The 20,509-nt window shown below is 35.3% G+C and overlaps 2 protein-coding genes and 2 non-coding genes across 6 annotated transcripts; 3 read left to right on the top strand and 1 right to left on the bottom strand.

Moving 5' to 3' along the window:
* The first annotated feature begins 3,199 nt into the window (after positions 1-3,199).
* Positions 3,200-9,241, top strand: LOC147398604 (kelch repeat-containing protein At3g27220-like). 2 transcript variants are annotated; one of them, XM_086447855.1, is made up of 7 exons: positions 3,208-3,572; positions 3,773-3,961; positions 4,566-4,795; positions 5,245-5,415; positions 7,101-7,206; positions 8,393-8,599; positions 8,902-9,241. In XM_086447855.1, the coding sequence occupies exons 1-7, from the start codon at positions 3,390-3,392 to the stop codon at positions 9,064-9,066; spliced, it is 1,251 nt and encodes a 416-aa protein (XP_086303981.1). In that variant the 5' UTR covers positions 3,208-3,389; the 3' UTR covers positions 9,067-9,241. The 2 variants fall into 2 exon arrangements, with proteins under 2 accessions (XP_086303982.1, XP_086303981.1); XM_086447856.1 differs by lacking the exon at positions 8,393-8,599 and having other exon boundaries at positions 3,200-3,572.
* Positions 9,242-10,375: 1,134 nt separating this feature from the next.
* LOC147398603 (small nucleolar RNA SNORD34) lies at positions 10,376-10,462 on the bottom strand. Its single transcript, XR_015180213.1, has one exon. It is a non-coding gene; the product is annotated as a small nucleolar RNA SNORD34 (small nucleolar RNA).
* A 1,657-nt stretch (positions 10,463-12,119) lies between these two features.
* TRNAI-AAU (transfer RNA isoleucine (anticodon AAU)) lies at positions 12,120-12,193 on the top strand. The gene has a single exon. It is a non-coding gene; the product is annotated as a tRNA-Ile (tRNA).
* An 87-nt stretch (positions 12,194-12,280) lies between these two features.
* On the top strand, positions 12,281-19,880 carry LOC147398601 (Transducin/WD40 repeat-like superfamily protein). Of its 2 annotated transcripts, none has more exons than XM_086447854.1 (11): positions 12,281-12,575; positions 12,675-12,704; positions 12,810-12,931; positions 13,106-13,285; positions 13,382-13,445; positions 13,535-13,642; positions 14,189-14,342; positions 15,219-15,308; positions 17,533-17,588; positions 19,213-19,270; positions 19,459-19,880. In XM_086447854.1, exons 1-11 carry the CDS (start codon positions 12,369-12,371, stop codon positions 19,641-19,643), a joined length of 1,254 nt encoding a protein of 417 aa, XP_086303980.1. In that variant the 5' UTR covers positions 12,281-12,368; the 3' UTR covers positions 19,644-19,880. The 2 variants fall into 2 exon arrangements, with proteins under 2 accessions (XP_086303980.1, XP_086303979.1); XM_086447853.1 differs by having other exon boundaries at positions 12,282-12,575; positions 19,450-19,880.
* The last annotated feature ends 629 nt before the right edge of the window (positions 19,881-20,509 follow it).

Raw genomic sequence — 20,509 nt, 5'->3', positions numbered from 1 at the left:
TTACGTCGAGGGCCCGCTCAAATTCGGGTGTCTACACCTACTGTAGACACTCTAATTTGAACTGCCCCATTTGAAAAGGACCTAAAAAATTTATACTTTTATAAATAAAAAAAAAACCATCGACGGGCCTAAGGATCAAAATCTTCAAAATTCAATTTTTTTGGTTCAAATCAAATGTCCTAAGACTTCAAATAGTCCTATGGACCTACAATAAAGCCTATCTAACATCTAAAACCAACCATCTTCTTAACCCCTCATTACTCTAACTCTAAACCAACCATCAAGTCTTAAGCTCATTGCAAGCTCACCTAGAATACTTCAACCTAACCCAAGCAAATTCCAAGGTTCCCCATCCAATCAATTTCCAACTTAATCCTAACTCTCGCCTAAGCCAATTTCAACTCATCTCCTAATCTAAGTCAATTCCAACATAACTTAAACAACAATCAATCCTAAGCCTAATATGCAAAAACTCATTCTAAAATCAAACCCCTACTCAAGTTCATGTCCATATCCATACTTATATTCATAATCTTAACCAATCAAGGTTCATACAACATAAGATCATCAAGGTGAACACTTGTCACCACTACAACCCATCTCTTAAAATCAGTCTACCCAACCTCATCATCACAATTAAAAGTTACACAACTTATATCACGACCTACATCACATGTCATCACCCAACATCATCAAATTTTCATTACAAGTCATCCCACACATTTTCTCCTTAATCAACTCATCTAACCTATTCACCCCATACTATTGGACACATGTTACAACACCCTTTACCTTCCCAAAATCAAAATACCTACCCCCTTACATAACCATTCTTTTAACCTAACACCCATACCCCTTAACATTAACCAATACTCAACATAGGAATGGGTTGCCTAACTAATCAAATTGGATTTTATCCATGGGTATGGACCAAAAGAAATCCATCCACCCCCTTGTACTAATTTACCCCTCTTTAAATCTCAAAATTCAAATCTCCCATGCCTAAATTTCATGTCATTTTCCTCCATCTTCTAACCTTGACTATTTTAATCCTAAAAGTAACCCAACTCTTATAAAATCTCCCCACCCTTTGAAAAAACATGCTTGAACCTCTTATTTGAAGCTTCATCTCTCTCATCTCTCAACTCCCAAATCCACTAAGGTCGCTCAACTCACATAATCCTCAAGCTCACTAAAACCTCACAACTCACTCAATTCTCGACCTAAAACCCATCAACTTCAAATCCTCATACTACAAACATTTTAACCCTTAAATTTTACATTGAAGTTAAGATCAAAAAACACTTCAAACTATTTTAAAAAAAAAAAAAATTAAAAAAAGGAGATTCAAAACTTCAAGGTGGGTGTAGGAAAATAATTCTCCCCCTCTTTCCCTTCTTCATTTCCATCTTCTCTCTTTCTCCTTTTCACCTTTCTTTTTCTTTTGATTTTAGAGATTTACATCCCTTAAAATGTAAGTCGTTGTGGTCTAGTCATTATGGGATTCCTCTCTTAATAAGGTGACTCCCATGATGTAGGTCCGAAATAAAATCCCTCAAAGATTGATGGTACAAGTTTTATTTTCATCATCTTTCTCTTAGATTTTTTTAACAAATGAAAAATGACTAATGCATAGATTACTACATAAGGTGGAGGAAATATGATGCCTAACAACTTCCTTATTTTCTAAAGAAAACTGATAATTTGACGTACTTTTAACACACCCACCTAATACACCCTGACTTGGAAACATATAACTTATTAAAAAAAAAAGAAAAAGTTTTTTCCTTGCTCGATCTCTACCCACATATATATTTTTTCTAGATTTCAAAATTTAAAAAGGATTGTTGGGCTCACATTGATTATAACATTGACAAACCAACAACACAACCATCTAGATTTCATGAAAATATTCATATTCAATTTTTTTTTTTAAACAATTGTTTTTCAAGCTTGATCCAAGGTGTTTAAAATGGATGACTACCGAGCACCTAAATTTAAAAATAAAAATTCAATGATGAAAAATATATTTATTTATTTATTTTAAAGTTCATATAATCTTATCCTTTACAACTCCATTTCATCAAATCATGATTTTGAATGTCATAAGATGATTAAATCTGAAAGTTTTTTTTTTTTTTTTTTCACTATAGACAGGAGAAAGAAACTCTTTAAAAAAAAAAAGTTATGTGCTTACACGTCAGGTGCATGCGCTGAAAGTAAGCGCTAAAAGTAAGTTAAATTATCAGCACTATTTCCTAAATAGATTCATTACTTAGATTTTAAGTAGGTTAATGCTAAATCCATACAAGAGTCACTATAAAATTAATCTTTAAAAAAAAAAAAAAATCAACTGCCTATTAACATCCTATTCTTAAAAAAAATGATGGCAACTTAAAATTCAAAATAGAAATTGAATTTCAACGGAAGTCCATATCTACTTAATAAATCAAGACGAAATAAGGGTATGTTTGATTGCACATGGAAAATAAGGTGGAAAATCAATTTCCATGGAAAATGACATTTTTCAAGTGTTGATTGCACATGGAAATGGAATTCATTTTCCACCCCATTCAAAAAATCCACTAAATCATGGATTTCACTTTCCCACCCATATGGGTGGGAAAATGAAATCCACCCATTTTTCCATCATCAATTATTCCCTACCACCACCACCACTATTACACTAACCTTGCCGTCGTCGTCATCGCCGTCGTCACCATTGCTGTCGCCGTCGACTCCTTCTCCGACCACCTTCTCTCTCTCTCTCTTCTTATTTTTCTTCTTCTCCATCCCTCACCTCCTCCGCCACCACCACCATCAAGTTCTCCCCCCATTTTCCTCACTTACCTTCATCGTCGCCGTCGCTACTATCGTCGTAGCCGCCACCGCCTCCACCATCGTCATCGTAGCTGCCACCGCCGCCGTCGTCACCCTCGTCATCGCCACATCCTCCTTCTCCTCTTCTTATTTTTTCTCATATTTTTTCCATGATTTTATCCAAGTGAAATCAAACAATGGAATTTGATTTTCCAACCCTACCTATTTTCCACAACTAATTTTTTATGGATTTCAAATTTCATGGAAAGTGACTTTCCATGCAATCAAACATACCCTTAGAGGATTTCATAATTTTTTCCAGATTTTTGAAATCTCTAGAACCATTGTCTCATTGTGGAACGAGACGAGATGACTCGTACGAGACAAGTCCGTATTGGGAATGGGGATTGACGAGACGAGAAATGGAATTTTAAAACCATGTTAGGGAACTATTGGAAGGAAAGGAAGTCGTGGAGAACAACTGAACAAAAGCTGGAGCCTGAGCTGCCTTGCCGACAGGAAAACCATTAGATCTCTTAGTTTCCTCTAGTTCTTAGGGTTTCAATGAAATGGCGAGAACGATAGGAAAGAACAAATCATCGAAGCTCGTCACTCTCTTACTGTGCGCAGGCCTTCTTGGACTTGCTCTAATCGCCAATTTTATATGGGCTTCATCTTCATCTTACCTATCAATTGCGTCCAATTGGGCAATCGATAAATCCGGAAGCGTAGTCATCCCTGCTGTCGAAAAGGTGAATCAGATCCAATCCAACCACATTTCACAGTTTTTGAATTTAAAAAAGTTCGATCTTTTCTTGATCTAGAGAAAAAAAAAACAGTTAAAGATGGTAAAAAACCCAGTTCCGGAAAGAGTTTTATCTGCAACTTTTGCAGATTTACCTGCGCAAATTAGGGTTTATGAATTAAAGGTCGATCTTTTCTTGATTTGTAGAAAAAAACAGTTAAAGATAAGAAGAACCCAATTCCCGAAAGAGTTCTATCTGCAACTTTTGCGGATTTACCGGCACCGCAATTACAATGGGAGAAGATGGCAACAGCACCTGTACCTCGTCTCGATGGGGCAGCGATACAGATTAAGAATCTTCTGTACGTGTTTGCTGGATATGGTACCATAGATTATGTGAGAATCTTTAATCAGCTTTGAAATTATTTATTTAATTAAAGTGAGCTGTTCTTATAATGTAGTTCTGCTCATTGTATGTCTCTTCGAATTTATATTTTTTATTGATTTTTTTCGAGGTAATTTTTTTTCGTGTTTTTTTATATTTATTTATTGTTTTTGATCGAATTGGTAAAGTTGATCATTTTTTAGATTATCAGAGAAATGTTTTGAGTTCATAGTGTAAAAGGGGGAAGCTATAAACCCACTTATTTCTACAAATGTACTACATTGTGTGATAGTTTCTAAATTCCTATTTATTTCAGGACCCATAGCCCACATTAATAAGAAATCATTATTGCAAGTATTTATTTATTTTATTGGGAGCTTAATAAGTGTATGCACCCATGAAAGTTACTTTTGGACTAAATTATGGGCCTTTCCCATTGATATGGTTAGAACTTGGTTATGTTTGTACCTTTGATTGATTGGGTATTTGTGATTGAATTCTATTCATTTCCTTTACGATTAATTGTTATGTTCTTACAGTTTATTTTTTCTTATTGTCGAAATTAGTAGTTGGCCTCACTATTTTCTGTTTATTGTTTATGTTCATACCTTATAGGTGCATTCTCATGTTGATATCTATAATTTTACGGACAATACCTGGGGAGGAAGGTTTGATATGCCTAAAGAAATGGCACATTCACATTTGGGAATGGCAACAGATGGGAGATATATTTATGTGGTCACCGGACAATATGGTCCACAATGCAGAGGGCCTACAGCCCATACCTTTGTGTTGGACACGGAGACAAAAAAATGGTGGGACATGCCCCCATTACCAGTCCCTAGGTATATGTCATGATCAAAATTCACTTAAAGAATCTATCTTTCACTAATTTTTTAGGTGTTGTGACTTGCGTTCATGCTTATTCACTGTAATGGGTCAGAGGGGCTTGTTTTCTCTTGTTGTTTGGCCTTGGCAGGTCTCCTCGACCTCCTTTGTTCATTATTTTCTTCTTTGTTCCTTTTTCTACGCATTTTTCGATATCTTATGTACTTGCAAAAAAGGATTATTGTTCTTTCAAATACTTGGAGTTAAATATTATTGTTTATATGTTAAGACTTGGTAGGGGATGCTGATTACAGCTCTCCTCTAAATCTATGTGATATTCCAATGTGTTAGAAGCACCCTTTTTCTTTTTGAACTGCTAAATCCATTGATTAGGTCTTGGTTGGAGAATTTTGTTATCCACACCTAGAATGAAAAAGTTTTAATGTGAGTATGTGTCAATTTTCAGATATGCGCCAGCAACCCAACTATGGAGAGGCAGGCTCCATGTGATGGGTGGCAGCAAGGAGAATCGCCACGATCCTGCATTAGAGCATTGGAGTATCGCCGTAAATAATGGCAAAGTGTTAGAGAAGGAGTGGCGGACTGAAATACCTATTCCCCGTGGGGGCCCTCACAGGTTTTCTGCTGTCTTCTCTGCCTAATAATTATGCTAATCATGAAAATGAAGTTATAATTCTTTTATCCAGCTTTTACACATGCATTTTACCTATTAATCATATTCAATGTTTGGTTGTGAAATGTAGCTATGAGTGTTAAAATACTTTGGCTTTTTAATATCTGGTTATATATTAAGAGTATATTTTTTATGGTGCTTGTTTCAAGTGACCCTGTTATTGAAGTTTTTCTTTTTTCCTTTTTCCTTTTCATGCCAATAGGCTGGGTGCAAGGACATTGTTTTGAAATATTGTTTAAGCATTATTCTGCATAATGATCATATGTACCCATATTTCTACACCTTTTATAATCTTCCAATGCAGGGTTGAGCCTTTTTATTGTTGGTGATGTCCCCATGTGTCATCATCATCGACTTATCTTCATGCCTCATCCCCAAAAAATTGAGGTTGGTTGAAAGAATGCTATTCCTCCATTCATTCTATCGAAAGCCATGTCTAATGTTAGTTTTAGCGTCTTCATGCCACTCTGACAACCTTAATCCATACTCTTTTTGGTCTCCCTCTTGTCTTTTAGAACATTCAACTTGCACGTTTGTGCTAATAGGGAGTGTAATTGGCCTTCATTGCACATGATCAAACCATGTCAATCAACTTTTCCTTAGTTTATCACTTACTGGGGCTACTACTACATTTCATGACTGTAGTCGTTTATAATTGTATCGTTCTTAGTCTTTTGACTCATCTATCTCAGCATATTCTTCTTTGCCACATCCAAGCTGTGAACATGTTGTTCTTGATTTCCCAACTTTCATCTCCATAGAATATAGCCGTTCTTATTGCCATTTTATAAAAAAATTCGTTTAATTTGATTGGGATATGTCAATCCATTAGTACTCAAGAAGCACCCCTCCACTATAACCGTCAGCAAGGTGCTTTGCTCGACATATATCTTTCTTGATCCCCCCCCCCCCCCCTCTCTCTCTCTCTCTCTAGAAAGCATTGTACACTTTTTGGTTAGTTCTATGCATCTTTTACTGATTGACTGGTGCTACTGGAAATGCCCCAATCTCTTCTTTCAGCTACTGACCTTTTGCTCCTGTCTCAAGGTGCTGTTAAATGAGCATAAGCTTTCTGATCATGGTAGTTTTAAGTTTTTTCGTAGGACAATTTGCTATTCAGACTTAAAACTTCAAGGGATAAGGAGTGATGCCACCAGGATTTTGAGGAAATTCTGACAATACGAACATAATTTATATTTTGCTTTAGTACCCAAAATGTTGTAAATAATTATCCATAAAACATAAACACTTCGTAGTATTTTTTTCTTCACTTATCTTTCCAGTTCAAACTATTTTTCTGAACCTCAATGTTTTCGTTGAAAGTATTCTTCATACTGGTTTTGCACTACAGTGAATCTTATAATTGAAAATTGTAGACTTGGAAAGTTTCCTTTGACAATTACGCTGTCATTGAATGTTGGTATTTTTTTACGTTAAAGTTCTAATATGGAATGCCATCGTTGGTATTTGTTCATGGTACCATTATCTATGGCAACTGACGTGTTCATAGTCTGGGTAGAATTTCAATTAGCTAGAGTTTAGAGAGAAACCCTGGAATTCATTTATATCGCCGTCTAATTTAAACTACCTGATTTTATTTCTAATTTTGATGCTTACTTCTCCAATAGGGCTTGTGTTGTGGCTAATGATCGGCTCTTTGTTATTGGTGGTCAAGAGGGTGATTTTATGGCCAAGCCTGGATCACCTATTTTCAAGTGTTCACGGAGGAATGAGGTATGTGAGCTGATTCCTTTGTTGCAGTCAAATAATTGTTGGGTTGGCTTATCTATATCATAATCGTCGTCATCTAAGCCTTATCCCAAAGATTTGGGGTCATCTAACTGAATTATGTTCCTCTATTCAATTCTATTATCCTAAAAAAGGTGTGTTCACATCATCTTATCTCAATCCATGTACATTTGGACCTTCCTCTTGTTCTTTTAGAACCTTCAACTTGGATATTCTTTTTTCTGACTGATACATGTATAAATGCAAATAGGATAGAGCCATAGAGAGATTTATTGGGTATCAAGTTACATCTTCGGCAAAACCAAGCCCAGTTTATGTATAAATAGGTGATTGATGGGAAATGACTTCTGTAAAAACATATGATCCCCATTGTATAAACACGAAATCCAACTGTTGGAATTTATGCGTATACCAAAAAGACGTATGTCAGATATATTGATTTCGTGTTTACAGTGTTGGGATGTTGTGTTTTCATATGAATCATTTTCCACCAATCATCGGAACCTGATCCATATATATCCTTTTAATTTAAAATCTAATTCTTCTTAAAATGTGAAATCATTCCAACTATTTCTGATAACTAATTCAGCCATTTCACTCATTAACATTCCCCTTTAAATTAGGATATCCAATTGGTGGTTAGTAATCTGCTAATGGCATAAATCTCTAAGTAAACATCCTTATCACTCTTATGGATGTGCAAGGGAACAATAATAAGGTCATGACTCATCTGCAAGGATTTGGCTGTAGTTCGTTTGTTTATTTTATTTTAATTTTATTTTTTATCGATCCCTTTGTTTGTTGTTGTGGTTATCATTTTTGGAAAAAGCTTGTATTGGGGATTTTTTTTCCACATTCATAATTTGGAATACCACTTCTCGGAATGTTGGCTCTGTGTTGAAAAAAAAAAGTATATTTTACTATTGGTTCTGTGTTTTTCTTTGTTATTCTCTTAAGAAAAACAAATGTAATCACTATGTTATTTCTACTGTCAACATCATTATGTACATGTTTCTTTACTAAACCATTACGTGTCACTGGCTCTAAGCTTCCCATTTTGATAATCTGGTGTTATTCATTTTGAGCCTTTTTTGGGTGCCTATGGTGTTATGACCCATTTCCATGCCTTTTCTTCTTCAGTGTGTTTACAAATTTAATGCTCAATTTTCAGGTAGTATACGATGATGTTTACATGCTGGACGGGGAAATGAAGTGGAAAGTTATGCCTTCCATGCCAAAGCCCGACTCCCATATAGAATTTGCATGGGCTATTATCAACAACTCCATTGTTCTTGTGGGAGGCACAACAGATAAGCATCCAGAGACCAAAAAGATGACCCTTGTAGGAGAAGTGTTACAATTTCATTTAGATACACTGGTATTGAACTTATCCTTTAATTTATCAGTTTCTATATCACAAGATCCATTTTCCCGTTCCTCTGCCATATATAACTTGCAAATTGCTGCCTTTAGACACTAAACCATGTTGTTTTGGTATATAAACACATCGCAGCAGCAATCCACGAGAGGCGGGAATTTCATTTTACCTTTTTTTTTGTGAATGATGATCAGTTTACCTATCTAGATAATCTATTATTGGTTCTCTAAACATAATTATTTTTGCTATAATTACTCTCGGTGTTACCTTTCCGATCTCATGGTTTGTTGACAATTTTACAGAAATGGTCAGTAGTTGGGAAGTTGCCTTTCCGAGTGAAAACTACTCTAGTGGGATTCTGGGATGGATGGCTTTACTTCACATCTGGGCAGCGGGACAGAGGACCAGATGATCCAACGCCAAAAAAAGTCCATGGAGATGTGTTCAGAACCAAATTGAGATTGTGATCTATATTCTTTTACATCAATCATACCAAATCAAGGTGTCTGTAACATATGAGGATTTAAAAATCTTTTGTTTTTTGGTTATTTCTTTGTTAGCTCTATGTTTGTTTACTTGCAATTCTTGTATAACACAAATGATTGAGATTAAACTAATCTTTAATGCTAATTGGTCTCAACATTGAATTGGTGTGCAATCCATGCACCTAACCTGGATAGATCAATCCATTGATTGAGTTCATGAAGTTGGATCTACTAATTATTGAAAGAGTTTCTGTTGGGTGAAAAAACTAATTCTACATCAGTTGGTTGGGGTTTGAGATCTCAAGATGTTTCACTTTCTTTTTTATCACCCAAAAGTTTACCATATATATTAAAAAAAAAAAAAAAAAAAGTTGTCATGATAAATGCCTCACTTTTTATATTCAAATTTAATATAACAAGAATCATTTTAATCTTAAATCTCTGAGAGCCCACAGTTCTAAATCTCTAACAGGTCATGGCTCTACATCTAGACGTGCTAAAATTTTTTTTTAAAACAATCTCTAAATAACAATTCATTTATTTAAACACCTTTTTTTATTTATATAAATGCCAATTTGACTTTCATATTTCTATGAAACATGTTAGAAATATAATTTTTTTTTTCCAATCATTTTCATTTAATCCGAGATTTAGAGATTTAGAGGGGTGACTTAGTTGGAATTCAAATTGATTTGGAGGAGAGCATCTTCTCTACGGGTTGGAGTTGGGGAAGGTAATAGGGTGATAAAGAAACGGTTACACTCTTACGCCACATAGGATTTGGCTTGGATGGAGACAAAGTGGCACTCTGGGGAGAGTAAAAAATAAGACACCAAACTAAAGGTTTAATAAGGTTTCCATAACCCATTTTCCCCTGCTTATCAAACAAGCCCTTATTGACAACCAAATAACCAAAAAGGTACGTAAAAATCCTTAAACTCATTAATTAAAGAAAATAAAAATCGAAAATCGACAAAAAAAAGAAAAAAAAAAAGAAGAAAACCGCTAGATATTCTTTATTTTGCCGATGAATAGAAAACATATAAAAGAGAGAGAGAGAGAGAGAGAGAGAGAGAGAGAGAGAGAGAGAGAGAGAGAGGAGAAGGCCTCAGATGGCAACCAAATAACCAAAAAGGAAAATAAAAATCGATAGACTCATTAATTAAAGAAAAATAAATTCAAAAAAGAAGAAAAAGAAGAAGAAAATCGCTATATATTCTTTATTTTGCCGATGAGGGGTGTCGCTTGAAGAGTAATATAGAAAATATATAAGAGAGAGAGAGAGAGAGTAGAAGGCCTCAGATGGGATGCTTAGTTCATATCATGGAAATCAAACAATGTAGGCAATAATTCTCTGCAAATCATCATCATTGGCCTCTCTCTCCATCTTTCAATTTTTATCTACCAAAAATAAAACAAACAGAATCACAAAAGAGAAGACAAGAACATCGCCAAAGTGCAAACCCTAGACCGCCCCCAAACCCTAAAAACTTACGATTGAAACTTTCTTACCGTTCCATCCTTTTTATAATATAAAGTCTACTATCTAACCCTAATAAGAGTTGGGCCGAATAACCCTAGTCTTAATATGGGCCTTAAATTCAAGTCCTCCACTAGCCCATCTACAGCAGAGCTAACCAATTATTTCTTATAGTGGGCCCATCGTAGGTGCTCTGTAGCCCAGCATATATAGGGGAAGGTGTAGTAGTCATCTTTCATAAAATATAAGTGGGGTGAGTAAATGATATGTGACCTATGTTTTTAAAACTCATCCGAAACTGAGACATATCGCCCGAGTTAATTTGGTATCGGAACTAAATGAGACAAACTCACAAAGTCACTTTTTTGACCGAGTTTAGGACTCACATTCAATTTTTTGATTTTTTGAATGAGACGTCTCAAACGTATCTGAAAACTCGTCTGAGATGACTTGGTATTGGGCCTAGACAAGACGAGACGCTAAACCGAGTTTTAAAACCATGATGTGACCAGAGGTTCAAAACAAATGTGGAATTGAAGGGTATGTGATTAGTTTGATGACACAGGTGGGAATATATATCTATTTCTCACCAAAATCTATTGGGTGTCTCAAAATTATTCTCAAGGGGTGTTTGGTTCAGATTCTACTACTTGTAGGGGTGTTCGGCAAAAATCAGAAGCACGTTTCACCATATTTCTCATGTTTTCGAACAACTAGTGGCTTATAGGTTTTTGCAGTAACTCTTCAATCATCGTGTAACCACCTCTTGGTCAAGGGTTCATGTCCTCTTAGCAATAAAACTCAAAAAATTCGATTTTAAAACTCGATTTCGCATCTCATCTAGTCCATGCTAGCTACCGAGTTGTCTCAGATGAGTTTTCTGAATCATTTGAGACGTCTCTTTCCAAAATTTGAAAAATGAATGTGGGGTCTTAAATCTCATTAAAAAATTGACTTGTCCGTTTGTCTCATCCATGCTTGATACTGAGACGGCTCAGGCGATACGTCTCGGTCTCGAATGAGTTTTGAAACCATGATGTTGATACATTAATGTTAGATCAAACCACTATTTCAGTTTAAATATAAAAGGTTGCAATTTGTGTTATGCCCCCTTCTTATTTCTCTACTCTCTACGATATTTTATGACAAAATCTTCTCAAAATTATTTTCTACGGAACAAAGTCCACCAACCCTTGTCTCCAAGGTTATATATATTACAAGGTCTAGGGTATTGATTGCAAGATTTGAATAAATTTTATCTCATTATTTTGGAAAAATATAATTTAATAGATTTTTACATAAAATCAATTTTCAAAAGCAATGTTAGTCAAACGAGATTATGATTTTTGATTATAAAATCAGTTTTCAGAAATAGTTAAGCCAAATGAGATTCTGGGTTTTTAAAAAACATTTTATACAATCTGATTCTATCAGTCCATAATAAAAAATAAATCAAGTTTTACAATTACAAGCAAACGCCCCCTCAGTTTTTTGGGTGGATTGTTTGCCAGAAAATTATTATAATAGTAAATTATTTAAAACCAACCCATAAGATGGCCTATTAGCTCAGTTGGTTAGAGCGTCGTGCTAATAACGCGAAGGTCGCAGGTTCGAGACCTGCATAGGCCACTTGACGTAGTCAATATTTTTAAGTTTACCCCTAAAGCACTGACAGTTTTCATGTTTTTTTTTTTTTAAATTTATTTTTTTTGGTTCTCAGTTTCTTCGTCCTTGCAAAACCCTAACTCTAAAACCCTATCAGGGAAGGAGACTGACTCAAGAACCCTAGAAGGGAATAACAGCGATGCCGCGCACAATTGCAGTGGAATCTCCTGGTTGCCCTCCCATTAGAGCCCTAACTTTCGACGTTCTTGGCTTCATCAAAGTCATCGAAGCTCGTACTGGTGCAAATCAAGGAGGAATTACTCCCAAAGTTGTTGAAAGATGGGGAGAACCCCATTCTTCGCGTTGTGTTCTCTCTGCTTCAATGAACGATCGTAAAGTTAACCCAGTATGTTGTTTACTCTGTTTCTGATTTTTTCATTCATATTTCGTGGTGAATTATCTTTTGATCACTCTTTCTTAAACTCCTAAAACCCTTTGATTTCAGTTGCTAGCTGTGGCAAGAAAAAATGGTCAGGTGAGTTGGTTAAATCATCCTCCTCGTAACCCACATTTTTAATTTTTAAAAATTTCTGTTTTTTATGACTTTTTGGTTTAATTTACTTCTAATTTGAGATTCCAGATTGAGGTGCTTAATCCTCTAAATGGGGATCTTCGCGTGGCTGTGAAAACTGAAGTTGTTGATGATAACCCAATTGCTGGTTTGCATTTATTTAAAAAAGAACGATTCGAGCTATCATCTAGGTATTGGAAAATTGACCCATTTGTGGTCTGCCATTGAAAAAAGTTTGTATTTTTATTATGTGGCAAATTTGGTTTTAATCTGCTACACTATTTCATATTTGGTTTTTTTTAGCTAATTTGGTAACAATTTATAAACTAGATTAGATAGCTCATCAATGTAGCGTTGGTTTCCAGGTCGTGTACATTACTTTCTTGTACAATGAAAGGAACTGCAATCTTGAGATCCATTGAAGTAACCGATTCACCTGAAAATTCTACATGTGATGATTCTTCAACAACGTGGAATGTGTGTACGAGTGGTAATGTTTTATGTTCTGCGGTGGATGGAAATGAAAACTATGCGTTATTTGGAGGGTAAGTTCTTAGTGTGTCATTGATGTTGTAATCATCATTCTCTTTGCAGCTTGTTTGGTTTTGTTGATATGATGGTTTCATCATTTTCAAACTCAGGAAAGGTGTTGAAGTTAATCTCTGGGATCTTGAGAAGTGTAGTAAAATCTGGACTGCAAAATCTGTAAGCGTTTTTTAATGATGGAAATTTATGGTTAATTTCCTTGTGCAATTGGATTTTTATTTATTTACATCTATCTGGCCTCTGTGAAGCCTCCTAAAAACAGCCTTGATATATTCACTCCGACTTGGTTTACTTCCGCAACATTCCTTAGTAAAGAGGATCATCGTAAATTTGTGGCTGGGACCAATGAGCATCAGGTACATCTTTCTACGAATTTTTTAATTGGGCAAGAATGAAAATCTTTGATTTAAAAACCATTTACGGTCGTTAAAGTATGGGTAACAGGTAAAATATGCAATTAAGTATGACTTTCTTAACATTGATGGATTTTAGCAGAGATTGTTTTGTTTTTTTCCTTCAGTACTTTGTTGTCTCTTGCTAGTTTGCATTGCTAATGTTCAACCTAAGTAGTTGTGTTTGGCACTATCAAATAGAAATATTCTCGTAACTTGATGTTTCCTGATGTGCCAATTTTCATTACACTTGGCTGTGCGTTATAATTTTGGGTCGGGGTCGGTTGACACATGGAAAGGGAACTTATATGTTCACTCACAATCTTGACTGTGTTTATGTGAAATCCAAGGGTCGGGATAAAAAAGTATCCCAAGGATATAGCACAAATCTCAAAGATAAATCCCGATAGTTGGATTTAGTATTTTCACGATTGGGGTATACACTGCTTAAAAAGTGTTTTTTTTTTCTTCCAGTTATGACCTATTGATAACTTTGTATATCTATTACAGGTTCGCCTCTATGACATTTCAGCACAGAGAAGACCTGTAATTTCATTTGATTTCCGGGAGACCCCAATTAAAGCAGTCACTGAAGACTTAGATGGTCATACAATCTATTTAGGAACTGGATCTGGTGACCTTGCTTCTGTAGATATGCGTACAGGTACATTTATTTATTTTGATAGGTAAAAAAAAAAATGTTAATCAAAGAAAGACAGCGGTTGAGATAACCGGCCACAGAAACATTTAGTTCTTCTAATATGTGAAGCCTAAGCATTTGGACCATTCTTATCCCAATTTCCTGCAAGATGTTATGAGCACCATGTCATGTAATCTTGCATACTCTTTATCTTTTGGTTTGTGAATTTGAATTATAAATTATAAATGGATGTTATCTAAAATATAATTGTAACTTGTAAAGTTCGAATGTATTTTTCTCCCTGTAGTTTCTTAGAACTATTTTTAAGGATAACTCTCAGAAAAACTTCGATTAACCAGGGAAAAGGCTGGATCAGGTCCAAACAACTCAGTCTCGGCCCTCATCAAATCAGATTTTGTTAATTTTATTTGAGTCTTGTTTGATGGTCCCTTAATTATTGGGTTGATATGTCAGGAAGTGTATTAAAAAATGCTCTAACAAGTTCCATGGATTGCTACTTGTGAGCACCATTTGAGAACTGCTATGGAACGTCTATACATCTTATTTTTTTCTTCATATGTATCAGGTCAATGTTGCATTGGTATGGTATAAGGTGTTAAAGTTTGACATATAGGTGTCGGATTTAGTGAACCCTAAATATAGGATTCATGGACTTGGTGCTAAATATATATGACAAAATAATTGTTTGTTATACAATATATAAAAATAACTATAAGATTGATAATGTGATGGGAAATCTTATGATCTGTATCATGGACCTCTGGATGGGATTACATACATGTAATATTGTATTTTCTTTTTAATGGTCCCTACTTTGAACCTCCATTTGCTTTCATGTTTGACTTAAAAAAATGGTCCAATTATTCTTTTGTGATGCAGGAAAATTATTGGGATGCTTTGTGGGAAAGAGTTGCGGAAGCATTAGGTCCATAGTCCGGCATCCTGAACTCCCAGTGATTGCCTCTTGTGGTGAGTCATAAGCTTAACTTTGCTCTAAGATCATATTACTTGCATATATATATATATATATATAAATGCTGACATCTAAGGCCTCATGGGGACATATTAGTATTCTCCACCACATTTTTCTCCAGTAACACTCCTGTCCATTTTGTCTTTTAGTGAAAAAGAGAACGTTATATTAGTCTTTGGATTTAAATGTTTTGTTTGCAATAACTGTTTTGACAATCAATGCAAACAAACATTTATTATATAAAAGACCAACATACCCCTGTCTTTTTCATTAAAAGACAAAATGGGCAGGGTTATTATTAGAAAAAAAATATGGTGGAGAATGCTAACGTCCTCATGACGCTTTGGGTGTTAGCATTCCCTTATATATATGGGTCAAGATCCCTCGACTCATGGAAAAAACACATTATCCCAACCATTTAAACACAAAATCCAATGGTTGAGATTTATCCTCGGGATAAGTATTGCCTAGATATGTGTTATCAAGATCTTGGTTTTGACGATTTGTCCATGAACGAGATTGAGTAGTCTCGGATGAGTTTTCCGAGATGTTTGAGTTGTCTCGTTCAACAGTGAGACAAATGAACTATGGTTTTTAATCTTGTCCGATATGTTTGACTTGTCTATCTGTCTTGTTGGTGGACGATACAGAGTCGTCTCAGTCTCGGACGAGATTTAAAACCATGATCAAGGTACATGTAAATCTCAATTGTTGATTTTGTATCTAAATGGTTGGGATCATGTGTTTTTTCCATGAATTAACGGATCCCTACCCTCTCTCTCTCTCTATATATATATATATATATGTTAGGATCAGGGTACAACTATTTGTTAGAACATTTTTTACAATGCCTGGATGTTGTCCATTTTACAAGATCCTACGGCATCCAGCATGTTGTAAAAAACATTGAAAAAGGGGATGACATCCTGGTGGTGGTGTAAAAAACATTGTAACAAATAGTTGTTCCCTGATCTTGACCTTATTATTTTCATTTACGCATATGTATATAGTATTGATGTTGATATTGCTGGAGTCAGTAGTTGGTCATTAAAATTAATTAGCATTGTTTAGATGATGGATGGAAGCATCTGGGGAAAAATATACATGTTTTTTTAGATAGTTTCTTTCTATATAATAGTAGATGGCAGAACTATTTCTAGGGATTTATTTTTCAGGATAAATTGCTTGATTTCTAATTGTTTTTGGAAGGATTTGTTCATGGCAGTTGTCTAACTGTTGATACCTCATGTTGTAATTACTTATTTAATATCAGAGATCTTTTCTCCATGTATCCACTAGGCCTGCAACTCGGGCAGGCTGGGCCGGGTTGTGGATTAACCTGAGCCCAACTTAAACTTGACAAATATGAAATACCAACCAGTGCTTGTGCCCAACCAGGCCTCGAGCATGAAATGCTCAATCCAAGCCCAGCCCAAGTTGGGTTGGTTCACTTCTCATTAATACTAAGTAATTTAATAATGATAAGGGCTTATTATACCCGTAGTTTTTTTTTTTTTATATAAGTAAATTATAATTATGTTAAGTTTTGGGTTCAGGCAAATCAGCAAACCTGAATCCAACCAGATTTGATTTGGTCATTTTTTTTGCCCGAACTCAAGACCAAACCCAAGCTAATTGTGCCCAGACCTGACTCAAGGTTGGATTCAATCCAGTGGGTTTGACCCACCTACCTTACCATGTTATCCTCTACCATCAGACTAAGGGTCAATGGATGACCGATTAGTTGACTAGCAGGAACCTAATAGTTGGGTTTGGGTCTGTCTGTTTGGATTGCCATGGTTGTAAGCATATTGGTACCTAAACCAAAATTGAAATTGATCATATTTAAATGCTTTTAGGCTTTAAATCCTTATAAATCCATTGGACCATTATAAATCCTAAAACCATTCTTCTACAAACACGAATATCGCCGTCAGAACTCAAAAGTAATAAGGAAAGAAAATAGTTTGCCGATGCTGCTTCTCCCCCTGTGGCATTATGGAAAATTTGAAGTAGGTGGTGGCTTTTATATTTGTTATTATACTCCTGTGGCCTCTCATGTGAAGGATGGCTGTTTTTGGAAATAGATTTATGTTTTCTACGATGCTCCAATTGCCTTTTGTCATCGAAGGCCTTGTTAGCTGACTTCGGTCATTGAGAGTTGTTGCCATGGATTTCTTTCACCACAGTTGAACTGAAGTGCTTTGACTTATTCCCTAGGTTTGGACAGCTATTTGCGTTTCTGGGATATAAAGACACGGCAGCTTCTGTCTGTGGTATGTTGTCGAAACTTCTCATGTCTTAAACATTTTGACACGGTTTTGAAAATTCATTGAAAAATGATATCTTTTGCTTTTGTTAGAGTTTGTACTTTATAATTTATTATTTTGTTCACTGCTGTTTGCTTCCACCTATTGTGCATAACTCCGCATAAAACTAAAACAAATTTGAATTTGAGGCAAAGAACAAAATTTGGATCTGATTTATATCGATTGCATTACTCTCATGGGTAAAGCTTGTAATTTGTGACTATAATGACGCAGAAGCTTTTCATTATTCCATGAGTGGTGACAGGAAAGTGATATTTGTCCTATCACATTACAGTAACCTATAAAATGGTAGTTGGTTGTTCTGTGAAACCTTGTCATTCCCACTAGTAAAATGTTTAGAGGCTGTTTATCATAATTTTTATGTGATCCACTTCAGATTGAAACAAATAATTGTGAATTGCATCCAAATGACTGTTTTGGGCTTATCATGTTTCTATAGCAGTGCCATCTTCTATTGGAATATTTTTCCTGGAAATAGTTATAATCTACTTGGGAATTGGTCAGTCTTACAGATTCTTGGGCATCGCTTAACAAAGTTCTCCATTCTAATCAGAAATCTTTAATCGTATAGTCAGTGTTCCTCAGGAGAAGTCTGTTTATTCTCTAGATTTGAAGAGAGTCCCGGTGACTCATATTCAATGACTTTATCTGTATGGTTACTAAAGTCCATTGATAATTACTTCATAAAATGGTTTTCAATAATGGATTAGCTTTTAATGTGTGCATTTTTTTTAATAGAATTCTATAATTGTAGTATTTTAGAAAAAATAAACTTATTTATACCATCTAGTTGAGAAATGAAGTTGAGTGGCTTGCAAATGTATGCGGATAAACAACCCATGGGGTTTACCATGGAACCCCCAAGTCGAAGTCCCTTCCATGTCAAGTAGCTCATTTAGGGTCTGTATGTTTGCAGGCTCGGATCCATGCTCAGCCAGTTTACATATTGTAATGCAATTTTGAGGTTTGGTTTCAAGTTTAGCTTACCCATAAAAAAAAGAAGAGATTCTGCAGGAAAATGTTTTCCCTAGTAAAATTCGAGTTGCTTGTATATGATTGCACATTTTCGTGGGTAATCATTTTTCCTTAGAAAATGATTTTCCCATCATGGTGGAAAAATATTCTCCAACTCGATCCCCCAGGAAAATTATTTTATTGTCATTCTTGCATAATTGTTCCCACCCTCAAAAAACTATTTTCTAAGGACCATTTTCACAGTAAATTGATTTTGTCGAGAAAACATTCTCTGAAATAATAGGACCCAAGGCCATTGTTCATAATGTTGCAAATCGATGCTCTAACCCAGCCCAACCTGCCAATTGACAATACATTCATAATGAGATAGCCTACCAATGGGAACTTTGATATAAACATATGAATGTTCCAGATATGGCCTTTCAGTTTCTTCTCTCTTGAATCTAGTTAAGAAATACTATTATAACAAAAATTAGACACCGAATTATGTAGCTTTTGAGGGAAAATATGTGTTCAGTGAGTTGCTTTTGTTCTGCTAGTTAGTTACAGTCAAATGTCATTTTTAGTTGTTTAAAATTTGTAAGTTTGGATGCAGGTTTTCTTGAAGCAGCATCTCACTAGTGTTGTAATCGATTCAAATTTCTCAGGCGAAGGTAATTTTTCAGTTGTGTCTCAAGGGATTGTCATTTCTGTATGACTACAATTCAAAATTTTCAGTATCATGTTACGTGCAAGAAAAAAAAAAAGCCTTGATGATGATGATGTAGTATCTTTTCTACAAAATAATAGGTATAGAACACTAATTCGACCAGTTTTAACCATTGTTGAACAGAATCTGCAGGTGCAGCAGTGGATCCACCTCAAGATGTGGTGCAGGATGTGATCCAGAACCAAGTTGAAGAGGATGATGCATCATTGCCTGTCAAAAGAAAAAAGGTGTCGAAAGAAGGCAAACAAAGCAAGAAGCTCAAGCCTAAAAAAAAAAGCAAGAAGAGGGTCCAAGATGATGAAGATGATTCATCGTGATTCGGTTGCTGCTTATCAATTTTCTACTAGTTTGTTTGGAAACTGTGGATATCTTTCTTCGTAGCAAGTTTGATCAGGCCAATTTCATAGGGAAAATGTGCGGCGATGATCAAAGTTAATTTGTTCAAGACAATGAGTTTTTGTAAAATCTGTCTCCCACTGTAAATGAGTGGGAGAAATATTTAAACGTGATTGTACAAGTTTGAGGTTTGGAAAATTTTAAGGCTTTTTCGGTTAGTTTGACATTGTTATCTTTAAAGTTTTCTAGAATTACTTCTAGTTCAACAGTATTGTGATTCAAAATAAACCGGAATATGCTATCCTGGGTTTTGTGGGGTCTCAATGCATAATCCAATTCAAGAGAGCTGAGATTGAAATAATTGGATATCAACCTCATTAGCAGTCAAGAAAATATGCAAATTAGGTGGGTATCCTGGAAAGATACAGGCCTTCAAAGCTTAATCTCTCCTCTTTAATGGTGTCAAAATAAACTGGAATATGCTATCCTCTTTAATACTTAATGGAAGCTCTGTTGATCGAACAAATGAACAAGCCAAGCACTAGTAATCAAGCTGTGATTCTCTGCCTGGTACCATGCGTTGGGGAATTTGAAATGGTAACATAAAGCAGAGTGAAAATTTGTGAGACTGAACTGATGGTACTTTCTAAAGAGAGAAATTTAGAGGAGCAATATTGTAGAAATTCATATTAGGCCTTGAGGACTTGGTTTATCTCTAAAGACTCCATTGGTGGAAGTGCTACTTCCCCAAAACAGGGGTGAATTATATATTTCAAATAGACGTGCTGGAGTGATGAAAAGCATCCATGGTTCCCATACGCTTTCACGTCAAGAAGTGCGATATGAG

The sequence above is a fragment of the Akebia trifoliata genome, chromosome 7, assembly GCF_017979445.1.
Source record: "Akebia trifoliata isolate Shusen 1 chromosome 7, ASM1797944v1, whole genome shotgun sequence".
Lineage (NCBI taxonomy): Eukaryota > Viridiplantae > Streptophyta > Magnoliopsida > Ranunculales > Lardizabalaceae > Akebia > Akebia trifoliata.
Note: the sequence above shows the minus strand (reverse complement) of the source record. Positions and strands in the feature narration are given on the sequence as shown.